At 35.9% G+C, this 19045-nt stretch overlaps 1 protein-coding gene across 2 annotated transcripts in view; it reads right to left on the reverse strand.

Annotated features, from left to right (window-relative positions):
• Positions 1-19045, reverse strand: part of LOC148939549 (potassium voltage-gated channel protein Shaw-like) — a 350445-nt gene that overhangs the window by 222713 nt on the left and 108687 nt on the right. For both annotated transcript variants that reach the window (XM_089107173.1, XM_089107174.1), the window contains exons 3-4: positions 16118-16250; positions 8454-8633 (exon numbers count right to left, since the gene is read on the reverse strand). In XM_089107173.1, coding sequence (XP_088963299.1) covers positions 8454-8633; positions 16118-16250 — 313 coding nt within the window. The remainder of the gene's footprint in view (positions 1-8453; positions 8634-16117; positions 16251-19045) is intronic.

A 19045-nucleotide genomic window follows, 5' to 3' on the forward strand; every position in this document is an offset into this window, starting at 1 on the left:
ATCATAGGTTTCAGACAACACATACCTATGAAAGGATAAGAAATCCAGCTCAGAAAAGCCTGAAATAGCAAACTACTCATTCCCAAACTATAGGTTTCAGACAACAAACACCTATGATGGACTAAGAATCCTAGCTCTGAAAAGTCCAAAAGCATAACTACAAATCCCAAATCATAGGTTTCAGACAACACACACCAACGAAAGACTAAGAAATCTAGTTTAGAAAAGCCCGATATAGTAATTTACATATCCCAAATCATAATTTTCAGTCAACACACACCTACGAAAGGATAAGAAATCCAGCTCTGAAAAGTCCAAAAGCAAACTACTCATCCCAAACTATAGGTTTCAGACAACAAACACCTATGACAGTCTAAGATATCTAGCTCAGAAAAGTCAAAAATAGTAATTGACATACCCCAAATCATAAGTTTCTGACAACACACACCTATGAAAGGCTAAGAAACCTAGCTCAGAAAAGTCAAAAATAGCAAACTACTCACCCCAAACTATAGGTTTCAGACAACAAACACCTATGAGGGACTAAGAAATCTAGCTCAGAAAAGCCCGAAGTAGTAATTTACATATACCAAATCATAATTTCCTGACAACATTCACCTACGATATGCTAGGAAAGCATAGCTCATAAAAGTATGAAATAGCAAACTACTCATCACAAACTAGAAGTTTCAGACAACAGACACCTATGAGAGACTAAGAATCCCAGCTCTGAAAAGTCCAAATAGCAAACTACACATCCCAAATCATAATTTTCTGACAACACACACCTATGAAAGGCTATGAAATCCAGCTCAGAAAAGTCAAAAATAGCAAACCACCCATCCCAAATCATAGGTTTCAGACAACACACACCTATGAAAGACTAAGAAATCCAACTCAGAAAAGTCAAAAATAGCAACCCATACACCCCAAGTCATAGGTTTCAGACAACATACATCAACGAAAGACGGGGGCCGGGGGGGGGCCTTGGGGGTCTGGGGGGGGCCGGGGGGTCCCCCGGGGACCCTGTGGGTCCCGGGGGTTGCATGCGGTTTGGGGTTTGGGGTATTGGAACCCTTTGGATCGGGGTAGGGCGATCGGGGCCCTTTGGGGTTGGGGTAGAGGACCTCACGACATTGTTCAAATAGAACTTGTTTACTATAACGATCACACTCAAATCCTCTTCTAAAATCTCTTCAAAAATCATCTTTTAAAATGTCTCTAACTGTTTCGCCGAAATAATTCCCTAAAATGTCTAAAACCGTTTCACCCAAATAATCCCCTAAAAGTAATCTCAGCGTGTTCTCTTTGTTTTTGGCATCTCTGTGCTTTCACATTTCAAATTTCTAGGAAACCCTTTCCTACGTTAATCTCTTCATCTCATAAATGTTCCTAGCTACACAATTATGGTTTCGTTAGAATATCAATTTATCTCTCCCACTTAAAGCTCAGTGAAGCCGTATTTAAAAATAGAATTTCTATCTCTTTAGCCTCCTGCATAATTCCAAGATAACAAGTGATGTTATTTCTAACTCCTGACAGTAAAGATCAATGAAGCCCTATTTAAAAATAGAATATTAATTTTTCTCTCTGACCTAAAGAACGTTTATCCCTCAGACCTAAGATTAAAGAAAGCCATAATGTTTCTTAATTCCCCCTTCGTGAATCAGTATATTCCCCTAGGGATTATGTAAATCAATTTCTCAGGTTAGGTTAGCCTAAAGATCAAAGAAGCCATGTTTGTTTCTTAATTCCCCTTCGTGAATCAATAATTCCCCCGCCGATTATGTAAATCAATTTCTCAGGTTAGGTTCGCCTAAAGACATAAAACAGACATAAATTGCTGTTGACATCCATAAATGTGAGAAAGTTCCTGTTTTTTCATTCTCACTGACAAAAACCATAAAACAGGAACATAAATTGCTGTTAACATCCATAAATGTGAGAAAGTTCCTGTTTTTTCATTCTCACTGACAAAAACCATAAAACAGACATGAATTGCTGTTGACATCCATGAAAAACATCAAATAAATTGACCAACATCCATAACCATCCAAGAAAACATCCATAAAAGTGAGAAAATTTATGTTTTTTCAAGTGAGAAAATTCCTGTTTTTTCATTCTCACTGAGAAAACCATAAACCACGTGGTAATGTCACGAGTAGCACCTCCCTTTCTACTAATACTTTGGAAGATGTAAGTGTTCAAGTATCTTACTGTAATGTACTTTATTCTAGTATTATTATATTTGCTGATTCTCTGAGACCATTAGTCCCCTGTAAATGTATTATATGATAACCAATCTCTCTAAAAAATAATTTAAGCTTCTCGATTAACTCCCAGTAGGTACGCTCTAGGTAATCAATTAGGCCGAAACTGAGGACACACTACCCGAGTTTTAATCACCTTAGGACCGTAATTATACCCCCTACAAAGGGCAGAATAACACCCAACATATACCTACTTTACTACATAAAAAAAGCAACAATTCAATGTTTTCCCTGAGGGTTGACCCCATTTTTTCAGTGATTAACTGGCCAGCATTGGAAAACACACTCAAAGAAGATACTGTTGGCGGGAGGGGCTCACAACTGGAAGATGTAGTTCTTGGTATTTTTTCCCCACAGTGACCCAAAGGTTCAATTGCTTTGCCTTGGAGCTTGAAATGCAACTCCAAGGAAAATGCCACCAGGAGCGGTCTTAGAAAATAACTTAAAGCAGAGAACCGTATTAATGACCGGGTCCAAGCTTATTCATTAAGTTCCTTAATTGAAAAAGTAAAGAACAGAAACTTGTGCTGGACAAACTGTATCTGCAAAAGAAACCAGGTCCTGTGCTTGAACAGATAATTTCGTCCAATCCAAGCCAGGTGACGGAAGAATGCTCAATTATAGTTTCATTCCCCCTTGCATCTGCAGTTACAGCACACACTCAGTGTTGACAAATCGTAAAGAAAGGATTTTGCTTTCTTGAGCCCAAATTGTGCTTTTTTGGACAGATCATGTGCTTTTTTTTATCAGTTGTATGTTGGCATTTTTTCTGATGCAAAACAAGTCCGAATCTGTCTTATCTTCATAAAAGCTCTTAATAGAATACAATCTGATAATAATATTAATCTATTTATAACTCACTAAGGAAGCAAAAGTACGGTAAGGAAGTACCTCTTGGCTAGTTCTGCGATATCTGAAAAAACTCTTTAGTCAGTTAAGTTTCTTGTTTCATGTGTTTTTCTCCACTTCAAATGTGTAGTCAATTTGCTAGAAGTCTTCCTTTCTGGAGTCACTAGAAACATATGGCAGCTTGCACCACCGGGAGTCAGTATCTGTTAAGTCTTCGCATGAGACTTGGAAATCCGTTCACTACTACACTTCGTGATGGAATACTTTTTCTTTTGGTTTCTCGGAGCCATCTTGGCATTTAAAAACTGAAGAGACTTTAAAAAGGATCACCGTTCTCACAACCATTCTCGCAAATTCTTCGAAATCTCTGGTTTCTCAGCTGTAGCAGCAGCATATAGATTGACCGAACGGCAAATGCTTTTCAAAAGCATCAAGTTTGTTCATTTTTAAGTGTGATGTTTTAAGTTGTTCTACATTTTCTTAGATTATGCTACGATTATGCCATTTTAAGGAGAATTATGCTTGGATGCTTTTGTTTCCTAATTATGCTACGTTCAGCATAATTATGCTACATCTGGCAACACTGCAAACACTCCATAATGGTGTTGAGAAGCCATGTACTCTAAGATTTTATATGCAGATTATCGGAGTGTACGGAGAGGAGTTTTACTTGAGACTTAACCTACCGCGGAGGGCACTGGAGTGCTCGTTGTGGCGCGAGTAAATTTTGTGCCATTACGTAGGTGACACTATAATTCTTATTATGAAGATGACCAAGGGAGGTGGGTGTACTTTTCCTCTTTTTGGGGAGTATGGGAATGACCTAGAACATTTTCTGAGTAATGGCCAAAGTTTGGAGAATTTAAGGAATAACTTTTTTGGGAAAGATTGGCCATGGCTCGCAGGTACCTCGGGCACCTTTTCTAGGGAGCTAATTAGTGAAAGGGAAAGTTTATAGGGAGTATTTAGAAACACAAAAGTTATAATTTCAAAGTGTTGAGTGCTATTGTTTGATTTGCTAAATTTTATGTACCTTTTTTTCTGTCTTGTTTTGTGTATATGGCCACTGGTTTTCAAATACAAATTGTGTGCCATTACTTGGGGGCACTAGGATTCTCATGATGAAGATGACCTGGGAGGTGGGAGTGTATGTCCCCTTTGTGGGGAGTATGAGGATGACCTGGAACATTTTCTGAATAATTGCCAAAGTTTGGGGAATTTAAGGAATAGCCTTTTTGGGGGTGATTCACCACGGCTCCCAGGTATCTCAGACGCCTCTTCTAGGGAGCTAATAATTTCAGGGGAAAGTCTTATAGAGAATGTATAGAGACACTTAAGTTATAATTTCAAAGTATTGAGTGCTATTGTTTGATTTGCTTAATTTTATATTTGTTTTTTCTTTTTTTTGTGAATGTGAATTTTTTTATATATATATATATATATATATATATATATATATATATATATATATATATATATATATATATATATATATATATATATATATATATATATATATATATATATATATATATATATATATATATATATATATATATATATATATATATATATATATATATATATATATATATACATATATATATAGCCTATATGTACAAAAACTGTACATTTTTTCAGACATTTTAAAAACAGTTTATATATTTTTTTTTGTATATATATATATATATATATATATATATATGACACTAAAGTCTTACCAAAAATAATTTCGCAATCAAAAGCAACTTTATTAGCACAGAGCACTTTATAATCGATTATGAAAGAACAAATCGTTTTTTAAGTGGGAAGTCAAAATAATATTCTACTTGAGAAAATTGTTTTTGAAGTTACTAAATTATTTTTCACTGTTTTATTGTTGACCAGAGCAAGGTTGATGGAAAAAGTATAGTTAGACTTTAAACTAAAATTAAATACAAAAAACAAGTTTTTTTTAACTGAAAGAAAAGAGCAACATTAAAACTTGAATTGAACAGAAATTATTCCGTATATGAAAGGGACTGTCCCCTCCTCTACGCTTCACTATTTAAGTTAAACATTATTATTCTTTTAAAAAATAAAGTTGCGAGACAGAGTCAAACTTTAGCGTAAAGAGAGAAGCGTTGAAGAGGGGACAGTCCCTTTCAAATACGGAATAATTTCTGTTCGTTTTAAGTTTTAATGTCGCTCCTTACTTTCAGTTAAATTTTTTTATTATTATTATTTAATTTCTGAACGTTTTTTAAATTAATACAGTTTTGATTCTGGCTCACCGTACATGAATAACTAAAACAAAATTTACATATTAATTTTACTTTTTTTGGCTAAATGACTTTCTCGAAATTGTGTACTGACGTAACAAACTTCTATATTCGTATGATTTTATAACATATATTAGGGAGTTTGCCCCATAGTCAATACCTCGCTCTTTACACTAAACTTCGAAATTTGTTCGAATCACAAACCCCTGAATCACAAAAGCTGGTTAATTAGAATAGATAGCTCTTTTGAAAGTACTAAAAACACTTTAGTGCAAAGAGCGAGGCATTGACTATTGGGCAAACCCCCTCATATACGTAATAATTTCTGTTCGTTTAAAGTTCTAATGTTGCTCCTTACTTTCAGTTGAAAAAACTTGTTTTTTTATTTAATTTCCAATCGGCTTTTAAATAAAGCTGGGAAATCCGGCGCCCCTTCATAGAAATGTCCCTTCCCCCAATGAAACATCCTCCACGGAAAGATCCTCCCCGTAACCCCTCCTCTGACCCCCCCTCCCCCTCACCAGAAAAAAATCTTCCTATAAACGTCCGTATACTTCCCATTAACCAATACTATATGTAAACAGCAGGCAAATTTCATAATTTGCAGCCCTTCCCCCTGGAACTGTGGGGGACTAAGTCATCCTATTATTAGATTTTAGATTTTTACTTATTAGATTTTACTTATTAGAGATTACTTATTAGATTTTTGACTATGCTGAACGAAATGGCTATCTCAAATTTTGGATTGGTGACTTCGGGAAAAAAATGAGCGTGGAAGGGGGCCAAGTTGCCCTCTAATTTTTTTTTTGTCACTTAAAAAGGGCACTAGAACTTTTGATTTCCTTTCGAATGAGCCCTCTGACGATGTTCTAGGACTAATGGATTGATAAGATCACCCCTCGGAAAAAAAAAACAAAAAACGAACAAATAAACAAGCATCCGTGATCTCTCTTCTGGCAAAAAATACAAAATTCCACATTTTCAAACAGTTCGTGGTAACGAACCATAAGTAAGGAGAGACCCGGCTCAATGGTAACCGAAACTGTAGAAAACGGAATTTTGATACCAATAGATACATCAAAAAAATCAGATTTTAGTTCTGATTTCAAATATATAAGTTTCATCACGTTTAGTCCTACCCATCAAAAGTTATACGCCTGAGAATATTTGGCTGATTTTCGAAAAAATTATAGAACCCTAATGAAAATCAAACCATCATATTCAGCGTATCAGAGAACCCTACTGCGGAGGTTTCAAGCTCCTATCTACAAAAATGTGGAATTTTGTATTTTTTGCCAGAAGAAAGATCACGGATGCGTGTTTACTTGTTTGTTTGTTTGTTTGTTTGATTTTTTCCCCAGGGGTGATTGTATCGACCTAGTGGTCCTAGAATATCGTAGGAGGGCTCATTCGAACGGAAATTAAAATTTCTAGTGCTGATTTTAAGTGACAAAAAAATGGAGGGCAACTAGGCCCCCTCCCATGCTCATTTTTTCCCAAAGTCACCCGATCAAAATTTTGATAGAGCCATTTTTTTCAGCATGGTCATAAATATAATAACTATGTCTTTTAGGATGACATAATCCCCCAAAGTCCCCGGGGGGAGGGCTGAAAGCTATGAACTTTAGCCAATGTTAACATATAGCATTGGTTATTGGGAAGTATACAGACGTTTTCAGGGGGATTTTTCTGGTAGTGGGGGGGGGGGGAGAGTGGGTCGGGGGTTATATGGGAGGATTTTATCATGAAGGAAGTTGTCATGGGAGCAGGGACATTGTTATGAAGGGGACACCGGATGTCCCATCATTATTTAAAAAAAGATCAGAAACTATATATATAAAAAAACAAGTTTTTCAACCGAAAGTAAGGAGCAACTTCAAGAATTAAAACGACATGAAACATTACGTATATGATTGGGTTCACTGCCTAGTCAATACCTCGCTCTTTAAGCCAAAGATTATTTAGTATTTTCATAAGAGCTATTTATTCTAATTAACGGCATGTGTGATTAAGGGGTCATTTTTAATGAATTGGAACAAAATTCGAACTTTAGCTTAAAGAGCAAGGTATTGACTAGGTGGCGAACCCTCTAATATAAGTACTAAAAATATAAGAATATAGAGGTTCGTTACGTAATTTAATTCGTAAGTTACGTATATTTATTACTAATAAAAACGTTCGTAAATAAAATTAAACAGGTTTCGAGAAGGCCATTTAACCAAATAAAAGTAAAATCAATATTCAATTTTTTTAATTATTCATGTACGGTGAGCCAAAATCAATAGCCGCATTAATTAAAAAATGTTCAGAAATTAAATAAAAAAAAAACAAGTTTTTTTAGCCCAAAGTAAGGAACAATGTTAAAAATCATAACAAACAGAAATTATCCCGTATTCGAAAGAGGTTTTCCCCTCTTCAGCGTTCCGCTCTTTGCGCTAAAGTTTGACTCTTTCTCACAACTCTGTTTTTTTTAAACAATAAAAAACACTAGCGTAAAGAGCGAGGCGTTGAGGAGGAGACAGCCCCTTTCATATACGGAATAATTTCTGTTCGTTTTAAGTTTTAACGTCGTTCCTTACTTTCAGTTGAAAAAACTTGTTTTTTTTTTATTTAATTGCAGATAGGAGCTTGAAACGTCTATAGTAAGGTTCTTTGATACGCTGAATTTGATGGTGTGATTTTCATTAAAGTTCTATGACTTTTAGGGGTTGTTTCTCCCTCTTTAAAAAATAAGACAAATTTTCTCAGGAAAGTAACTTTTGATGGGTAAGATTAAACTTGATGAAACTTAGATATTTGAAATCAGCATAAAAATTTGATTCTTTTGATGTATCTATTGGTTTCAAAATTCCGTTTTTTAGATTTTCGGTACTGTTGAGCCGGATCGCTCCTTACTTACAGTTCGTTACCACGAACTGTTTGAAACTCTAGCACGCCTATGATGCACGTGTATATTTTGCACGTGATTTGTGTGATGCATGATGCACCAGCACCGGATAATTCAATCAGCAGTCCCAAAATGAACCCCTTATACCTCAGAGGTTGGAATAGACAACAGTAACAAAAACACTACCTTTGCCGCAGAAGATGAGTAGGGCTCTTCAAACAACGACCAGGCAGCGGGTTTAAATTTTTGCCACCGCGTCAATTTTCCTGCTAAGAATTCGTCTTCAAACCCAAAGCGACGGGCAACTTCCTCTGGAGTTTTCTTCTCCGTTTCTATGTCAAGTTTGTCAAGTATGGTCAATGTTGCCTTTTATAAAATAAAAAAAAATATGCAATAAATAAATAACACAAAATATACTATATAATGTTAATAAAACACACATAAATATACAATAGATATATATAATGTAACATATAATGGTAAATAAATATGATAAAGAACTAAAATATGATAGAAAAACGAAATTTAAAAATTGAAGTTCTTAAATTCTATAGATGTCAACAGCGAAACATGTATATGGGCTAGACCGATTTTTATTGAAGTCAGAGAGGGCCCAAAATTAAAAAAAAAGAAAGAGAGAGAAAAACTGGAGAGAGAGAAAAAAGAGAGAGAAAGAAAGAGAGAGTAAATAATACCAAACAGTTTCACTTGTCGGCATAATTTCAGATGTGAAAATTTTGAGCGTAGCACAACATTTTTTTAACCTTTTAGCTTTGTTTTTATGCGAAGGACCAAATGTAAATTGCAAATTCTTTTTGGGGTCTGTCTGCATGATTTTATACGTTGTATTTTTCGGGGTTGTAATATAGGAAGGGTTAGCGCACGGTAAGATAAGACCCGGGAGCGGTCATATAAACCTTTCTTTCCCAGGTTGCTAAAAATTATCTGAAGCCATAAATTCAAATTTTATTATAATCTGCATGCCGTAGTTCAAATTTTTGGTTTGATAAGTGTTTTTTACTTGATAAGTTAGTGTATGGCGGCTTTAGTTTTAGTATTGTTTAATTGACAGCGCTGAAGTGCACCACTAGACATATGTGCTGCTATTTAGGATTGTTTATATGTGTGAACACAAAAATGTTCTAATCTAATATCTAAGACGTTTTTATAGTTGTTTTTTCTATCTAATGTGCTTTCTAAGAACATAAATTATTTCAGAAAGGGTCAGTGCCACCTCAAAGAACAAGAAATTATATTTTAGTGAATAATGTAAATAATAACTTCAAGTTATGATAGCAGGGTGAGGGATGACATCCCTCTTTTTGTTGAAAAGGTTTAGGTTAACGAACAGAAACTCAGCAGAAAAAAAAAGTTACAAGCAATGTTAAAACTAAAAGTAGGAATGTTAAAAGTAGGAATATTAAAAGTAGGAATGTTAAAACTAAAAATGAACTGAAATTGAAATTTCTAAGTGGTTAAGAATCAGAATAGCCCTAAATAAGCAAGGACCGAAGATAACCAGCACCGTGACTTTCAACTAAAGGGCCCTGAGAACCGGCAACGCGCCTGAAATATTGAGGTTTTCGCCAAATCTCCGTATAAGACATTCTAGTTTAATATTTTGATGATTATTTTCCCAAAATAAAAAGGGATCTTGACCCGGCATTTAAACCGGATTTTGTTTCAGGTAGGGTGACATTTCGGGGGGGGGGGGTTAACAAATGCGAAACAGAAGAAGCAAATTGTATGTAAAACGTGAGAAAATATAAAAATTGTGAATTGTAAGGATCATAAAATTTTGCCCCCACCCGCGAAGTACATTTTATTTGGTATCCCTAAAAAACGCGCTCGTGATTTCCTAGCTGTTATTTTCAACCACATCCTTGAGTGAGATCTATAACCATTAAAAAAATTGGATTTTTATTCTACTTTCAAATATATAATTTTGTCTATAAGAAAATTTGCTTTATTTTTGAAAAAAGAGGAAAACACCTTCTCATAGCTACAGAGTCTTAATGAAAATCACATCATCAGATTCAGCGCATCAGCGAACCCTACTGTAGAGGTTTCAAGCTCCTATTAGCATAAATGTGGAACTTTGTATTTTTTGACAGAAAAAAGATCACGGGTGCGTGTTTATTTGTTTGTTTTTTTTTGTTTTTTTGGGGTGATCGTATTGAATCAATGGTCCTAGAATATCGCGAAAGATCTCATTCGAACGGAAATTAAAATTTCTAGTGCCCTTTTTAAGTGACCAAAAACATTGGAGGGGAACTAGGCCTCTTACCCTGCTCATCTTTTTCCCAAAGTCACCCGATTAAAATTTTTAGATTGCCATTTTGTTCATCATAGTCGAAAAACATAATAACTATGTCTTTGAGGATGAATTAATCCCCCACAGTCCCCAAGGCAAGGGCAACAGGTTATGAGCTTTGTCCATTGTTTATTTATAGTATTGGTAGTTGCAAAGCATCCAGACATTTATAGGGGGATTTTTTCTGGTGGGGGTTCGGGGTTAGAGGGTTACGTGGGAGAATTTTTCATGGAGGAATTTTTCATAGGGGAAGGGAATTTTCCATGAAGGGGACGTCGAATTTCCCAGCATTATTTAAAAACGATCAGGAATTAAATTTAAAAATAAGTTTTTCAACTGAAAGTAAGGAGCAACATTAAAACTTAAAATGAAATGAAACTATTAAGTATTTGAGGGAGTTTGGCCGTTCTTCAATACCTCACTCTTTACGCTAAAGTTAGTTTAGCACTTTCAAAAGAGCTATTTATTCTAATTAAACGGCTCTTGTGATTCAGAGGTCATTCTTAAAGAATTGGAACACAATTTGAACTTTAGCGTACAGAGCGAGGTATTGACGAGGGGGTGAATCCCCCCATATACGTAATAATTTCTGTTCGTTTTCAGTTTTAATGTTGCTCCTTACTTTCAGTTGAAAAAACTTGTTTTTCTATTTAATACGGATCAAAGAAGTACACACGGAAAATCCCATAAAGACGGGATTATGGGAGGCAGAGCGAAAGGTTCTCCCTTTCTGATTGTTTCAAAATTATAAGACTTTAGTGCAATACCACATTTTTAACAGTGTTGCCACATTGATACAAGAAAATAAATAGGCAAAATTATTTAGTTAAATCTGACCACGCTTTTCCTCCGCAAAAACTCAACAGTAGCTATGTCCATTTTTAAGGTGATGTTGTAGCGTATTGCTCGATTTTCAGGCTCTCTTGGCTGTGAATTTGTCAAAGGACAAAGCTTCAATTAGTGATCTCTCCAGGGGTCTTAGTTATCAAAATCAATCAAGAATCTGTGGGTTGACAAGTTAGAAAGGTTGACATTTGCTAATAAATGAGTGAAAGCATGTTTGTTTTTACGAATGCATCACATCTTGACAGAAGAAAAAAAAAGTACAAGAAAGGAAGATTGAACTGGTAATTTTATCAAATGAACGAAATTTTATACGCAGGGATAATTACAGATTACAATTAACGGATAAGATAGCCTAAGATAAGATAACGGATAAGAAGCTTTTCAACGGAAAGCTTCACCTTCTTAAGCTCTTTGGTGCCATATGTCTTTAGCTTTTTTTGCTGGATTTTCAACCAAGATATTTTTTAATTTAGCACTGATAGCTACCAAAAAAAAAAAAATTCAATAATGCAGTACAACCTTTTCGTCAGTGTTGCCATGTTGAACTATGAAGACAAATAAGCAAAATTAATTAGTTAACGTTTACTCTGCTCTTTGTTTGTAAGTGTTCGAGAATTGACAACTTGGTAATTTCGAAGGACATCTACATCTTCAAAGGACAGGTACGCCTACTTAAGCTTGTTGGTGACGTATGTTTTTCAATAATTTTAGGCTGTTTTTGAAGTTTTCACCCAGAATTTTTTTTTATTTGGCACCCACAACACCCAAAGAAGTACATAATTCCCTGAGATTTCTTTTTCATCAAACTTTGAAATTCCAATTTTTTATGATTTTTTGTAAGTTATGTATGGCTCTTGAAGCTTCCAATTAACCAATCAGAGGCAACACTATAGCGTTGCCTTTAGTAAAGGCCGTAAGGCTCCAATGTTTTATTATTGTTTTTTTTTGTTTTTTTTTCCAGAGGTACTTCATATGGAAGTGATCGTCATATAAACTTCGGAGAGGGCCCATTGAATTGTAAATCGGAAGTTCCTGTGCCCTTTTTAAGAGTCAAAAGTGATTCGATTTTCGATGGTAACTAGCCCCCATCCCTACAATTTGATTAAAAAACACTGCAACATAATAGGTTATACGGTACTTTAATACTATGCAACAGGGAGATTAGAGTAGCCAGATATAAAGGCCAATTCTTACGATTCCAATCACGATTTTTAAACCACTTGGAATTATTTACACGAGGGGAGTTAATCACCAAATTAGCAGAAATAGAAATTTGTAACGATAAGGGCAGGTGGTTATAGTCCCTCTCTTCTTCGTCAATGTGAACACTAGATGTCGATAGACCGGTTGAGCAGACACAATGGTCAAGGTTAGAGCAAGAACCAGTATTATGAATATAAATATGTGGCAGATCTTTATTTATAATCCGAAAGCCGGGGGAAAGATTATTTATGAGGGCTTCCAATCGGGGAGACGTCGAATTTATATCAAAATTCAAATCACCAATTAATAACCAATCGTATCCATTCGCACACGTCCCAGCATAAATGTTCTTGAAGTAACTTTCAAAAGAGCTCTACAGACTGTCACTGCAAATATCGTTGTCCTTGGTTCCATTAATATTAAAAGAGCATATACTAGTAGATTTTAAATTCATTTTCGACCAGATTTTGCAACAATTTTAAGAAGCTTAGGACATTTAAGGCTATAAGATACATGATCACCATCACAATTCGCTCATTTGGGGGCAGGTTGCAAGTCGAGTCTTTGGTTGATTCATGAGGAGCCGAACATCCCGCACATTTCAGAATAGGGCTCTTGCAGGTAGGTACAAAGTGGTCAGGAGACCGGCATTTGTGGCAGCACCGAGGAATAGCTTTGAACTTAACAACACGTAGAAATTCATAATCAATTTTCCATCCAATTCTAAGCGCATATTAAAGTGCAGCATTGTCCCGAAAAGCGAGCTTAACCTTCTTAGAATTGCCAACTCTAGTGACATCAATGACTCCATCACAGTCCAATATATTCAATAAATCATAATCATGCTCAATTCCTCTAAGGAGACCATTGATCTTTTTTTCAATCAATTTTGCCTTCGAATTATTAAGAACAGACGAAACGGATTTGCAGAAGTCTTTTGCAGCCAGATCTTTAATTGTCACAGTTAGTGTATCACCCACAGATCGTAAGTTGACAACAGGTTGATGTCCATGAATATTATCGATCAATTCTTTACGTTTAGCTGTATTATTCCCACTTGGAGGCACATTTCAGATAATAACGGTGGCAAAACCATCAGGGGTGCCACTAGGTGGAGCAATTTGTGGGAAATTTAGCTCATAAGGTGTTAACTTTCCATTTATAACTTCAAGAGTTTGTTCAATTTTATTTACCTTAGTTGCTAAACAGGAATAAGCTATTGCTGGTATAACAGGAACTTCAGTAGGGATGCGAATCACGAAAGCAGGACCTTGTAATCCATCAGAATCACATTTTCGGAAGAGCTCAATAATATCCTTGAAAAGGTTAACTAAAGCTATTTGGCATGTACGCCTCGGGCAAGACTCAGACGGAGAAACAGAGGCAAGAGAGACTTCTTAGCAGCACATACACTGGAAAGGTCGAAAAAGTCAGCAGCATGTTTTATAACTATTTCATCCTCAATGCCTGATTCAACATTTACTTGAATAAATTTCAAAACAGGTAAATTGAATACATATATTGCTTTTCATCAGACGAGAGCACGCTCGATATATCAGACACAATTTCGGATATAAATAGGTTAATTTTTTAATAGCATGACATCAGAGATAAATAAACAAGTCAATCCATTCTTAGGTTAACTCAGGTAGGCATGATGCGCTAGGCATTTCACTCGGAATCATAATCCTTTGACAAATACAATTTGAAATCTAAACTAACTGAAATTAACTGAAATCTAAACTAACTAACTGAAATTAACTGAAATCTAAACTAACTTTACTGGGATTGAACTTAACTGAAAAGCCTACTGGTAAATAAAGTATCCAATTTGAGACAAATGCGTTCACTTTGAATTCTGAATCAATACTGAGATCAAACTGAATATATTAAATATTCAATTTGATTTTATTAGTTCTTTCCAAGACTGTTCAAGACACATAGTTTTCAGTATAAGACCCCCCGAGGGCAACGCAACACAGAAACAATGAGAACTCATTTCCGCTGTCCTTCGTACTTTAAAACAATAGATTGGACAGTTTTCAAACTTTGTCAAATAGCAGATTTTAGAATGAAAATATCTTTTCAAAACTCTCTCTCTCTCTTTCTAAAACAGAACGAGGTCCCTCTTCACTAGTTCACCATTGCTTGTTCACTAGTTCCAAGGCCGTATCCAGGGGGGTCACCCGGTTTGAACCCCCCCCCCCCCGAAATTTTTGACCGAGTCGAAAATTAGTAAAAGCTAGGTAAAAATCAGTAAAATTAGTCAAAACTGAGTTAAAAATTAGTAACCCCCCCCCCCAAAAAAAAATTAAAAAATTAGTACCCCCCCCCCCCCCGAAAAAAAAATCCTGGATCCGCCCTTGACTAGTTCACATATATTTTTGCTAGCTTCACTAGTTCATTTTACTAGTTCTTCACTAGTTCCATTACTAGCTTCACTAGTTCACATATATTTCAATAGAAAGTTATTCTGTTCTTAAATGCTTCTCTTTATGGTACCTTTAAGAAAACTTACTTTTCAAGCAAAGTTTATTTTTAAGGAAAATCAAAGTTTTTCCACTCATCTTCAGTTTTTCTATTAAGGCTTTATTCCAATTTGTAATATTGGCTTTACTTTGTTTCTGAACTTAAATACTGTTATAGCTGGAAGGCAAACATATCTTTTCTTCACAATATGTCAAGTTTGATTTATACGGAGCAAAGGATTAACGAGATAGAATAGTATTATTATGAGTACTGTAAATTTGGTTTAAAATCCGTGGTGTCGGCGGGAGTCCTCCTAGCTAGTCAGGCAGCTGTGGCCACTTAGGTATGCCCTACTACCAACAAAGTTTATATTTTAAATCCAAAATTTTGCCCTCATGGCAATAAATTGAAATTAATTCAATACTAAGGAATTTTTTCCATTGTATTGAATCGTAATATATTTGCTTCGATAGCTAAAAACTCCAACGTGTTGAATTTATTGTAATTTATTGAAACTATCATGAGTTACTTAACCTAGATTTTCTTTTGTTGTATAAAAAATAAAGGTTAGAATACCAAGAGTAGAATATTGAAAGGTACAGTGATGATAGCGGTAAGGTATGGTTCTGAAGCATGAACGAGGAAGATTGAAAGCATGAACAAAAAACAGAGGAACATTCGCTTGATGTTTTCCAGAAAAATTGCCTACAGATTGTTTTGGGTACCAGACTGACTGATAGTACCTGAAACAGTAGGCTGTGCAAAAAGGATGGTTCAATGACGCTTTTTAGGGCTATAGACACAGTGAGATAAATGTTGAGATGGCTGGGGAAAGCTCTGCGGATGACAGATTGCCAAAGATTGTTCTTTTTGGCAAAAGTAAAAGTGGGTCATCCCCAGTTTGGGGGGGGGGGAATGTCGTCCAAAATATTACGTCATTTCATGGCAATAGGTCATTACTCTATGCATCAGTTAGATCTTTGACTACGTTATACTTGAAGGAAATATAAATATTTACCTCAGTATCTCGGTGGACTGTATACGTCATCCAACAGCAGGGCTCAACTTGGTTGTAGTCCAGCCCCCAGAACCCCAGCTCCTCTTCAAATAAAGGACCGCAGACATTGGTCGGGTAATGAAGTTTTCCTGTCCTAAAAGAATGATACAGTTTTAGCTTGTAATTGAGATACTTTCCAAACTACTACTATCGCAGCACCAGACAAATGAAGCCAACAAAGCCACTAACTTTCTTCCTTCATCCCAATCTGTTCAAACACTCAACTTTTAATCTACCCAATAAAGTTTCAATTTTCTTAATTCCTTTCTTATGACCTTTTCCCGATCCAAGCGAGAACGTCCTGCCTTTCATTTGGCCGCAGATCGACGCCTTGTGTCGACGCTACTATTGGGGACCTGTCATCAGACTTCGTTCAACTCTTATCGGACAAGTTAATCCTGAAAAAAGGCCGTGATAGGTGATACACTGCAATAACCGATGGAGAAAAATTTCGTCATTTAGACAAATGTTTGTTTTAATTCTTTTTAAGGTCAGTACCTTTTTATCAGCCTTTTTAGGTAAGTCACCTTTTCTCTAACCGGCAGAATATCATTTAAAATAAATTACAGCTTCCCATTCGTGCTTCTACAGCTACTATTATTGACAGTTCATTGCAGCACCAAGCCACTTGAGGGCAAAACAGTTGTACGCTCCCCTCTTCTGCATTATTCTACTCACTGTTCAGAGCTTTACTTTTCATTCCGTCCTATGAAGTTCCGTAGAAAAATTTGAAAGGTCGATTTCGTGGACCTTTTCCCAGCCCACTCAAAAACTTTTTACGATCGGTCCGCCTCAGCTGGCTGGTAAAGCAACACAAATTTTAATAACAATTTTAATAACATAAATAAAATAAAACCTAACGGTTTTAATCTTTATTTTATAATGGCCCTAAAAAGGGAACGCGAATGGTATTTTTCGTGAAGCTCGTTGTTTGATATATGGTTGTTCAATTGAGTAACTAAAATAACCTCCTATTTATGTATTGAAACAAATTTACGATGGTTTTTTAGAAAGGTACTCCGATGAGCATTTTCCCTAAAATTTTGGCCTTAATTAGACATATTGCTGAAATTCCCTTTGTCTAAATTCCCTATCGTTCCATTGTTTATAGGAATATTTTAACTAAGCGTGGAACAGGGATGATGAGAGGAGTGACATCTCCTATCTTAATTGTAGGAGAATGTTTATTATAAAACAAAAGACTAAATTCATATGTTAAACTACACAAATCTAAAAGTGATTGGGGAGGCCCAAAATATGAATTTTACGAAAAGCACTTTTGTCCGATAAATTTGAAAGTTTTAGCCTCAAAAATTTCTTCTGGAATTTCAGACCACCATTTTTGTAAAAAAAAAAATATTTCCAATATAAACATACAAATGAGTTAACACTTTTCAAAATGCCACCCGTTTGACTCATTGGACCTCTTCCAACGTTTTACCCCTTCCTCGTAGATTTCCTGGAAGGTGTCACGGAGACCTCTCGCAGATAGGTGGTCGAAGCGTTTTTACCCTTTCCAGTGTCATACTGTGATGACATTTGAGCAATCTCTTGATTCTTGGGAATAGAAAGAAGATTGGTGGGGCAAATCTGGGCTCTAAGGCTGGTGGAGAAGCGTAGTGACACCCATTTTCACTAGCAACGAGGGAACAATGAACGTAGTGAAACATTGTCATGGTACTCGATTTAATCGTCACAAATGTCTTACCTGCGGTTTGCTTATTCTTGCTTCTTTTTTGCGTTGAGAAGACCCATTACTGTATCACTCACTACTCTTAAGTTTGAATTCAGTATTCAACTCACTTGGGATAAGAATATCGTAACGTTCAAGTAGGTCCTGACGCTTCTCAAAACTTACCGTTCTGTCTTAAACTTAGCTTAAAGAACTTGATGATTTAAATTTGATGAGGCAATCACCTGAGTACCGATGAATTACTCTCCTGTTGGAATATGAACAAACTATTGAAATTCTTTTGGAAAAGATTGGCATTAGCAAATTTTTGCAAACGGTTGGTGTTAAAGAGAATCTTTGATTGCAATTATGCCTCAGTGATGCTCACCGCTGAGTACAGAGTGCAGAAATCAGAGAGGAAATGTCTTAGACCAGAGATCAGAGCGGCAGTTTGATGAGCGAAAACCGGTTCTCTAAACATACGCATAACAAATGCCTTAAGGTAACATTAAAAAATGTGGACTGAGTTCCATTTTCAGGCCACACATAAGTAGTAACCTAGGTGCTAATCCGACGAGTGACTGCGTCATAGGTGACTTACCAGGGTCAGTCACCTATTACTACGAACGGTACATGTCTTAGCAAACGGGTTTCTGAGGTAACACCCATTTTTTGGGGGTCAATCGGAGAGAGAGCGGTAGTTACTCCATATACAGTAACTTGATTAGTAGGTTTTTTTTTAAATGATTGGTCACGGATATGGGTGTTGCCTTAGAAACCAGTCCGCTCGCTTTATACGATGGGTATGGTGGGTATAGTCTGGTTTAGTGTTTCAAAGAGAGTGAGTATTGACATTTTTGCAAAAAGGGATAAGGAATTCGCAAATTGGACTCTACGAACGATATTAATTAATGTTTTGAATAATAGGAGTGTGAATGATTCTAATTAGTGATTGGATTGTATGACGGTGGAGAAAGAAAAAGGATTAAAATGATTAACAGTTAAGGTAACCCCGAAGGGGTTTTTAACTCAGGTAATTTGTGACTTGACCTAGCTTTACCTCTCCGATGTGGTCTGTATAATACACAAGTAACGTTTGAAAAGTATTGTAAATTTAAAATAGGATCTAACGTTCCCTTCGTTCCCCCTTTTCTGAGGGGGCAGGGGCGGGTTGGAGTGGGGGCGGGGGAGTCAATTATGGAGGTAACACATTCTAA

The sequence above is a fragment of the Artemia sp. Qi Xiang Cuo genome, chromosome 21 (genome assembly GCF_049724085.1).
Source record: "Artemia sp. Qi Xiang Cuo chromosome 21, ASM4972408v1, whole genome shotgun sequence".
NCBI classification, from domain to species: domain Eukaryota; kingdom Metazoa; phylum Arthropoda; class Branchiopoda; order Anostraca; family Artemiidae; genus Artemia; species Artemia sp. Qi Xiang Cuo.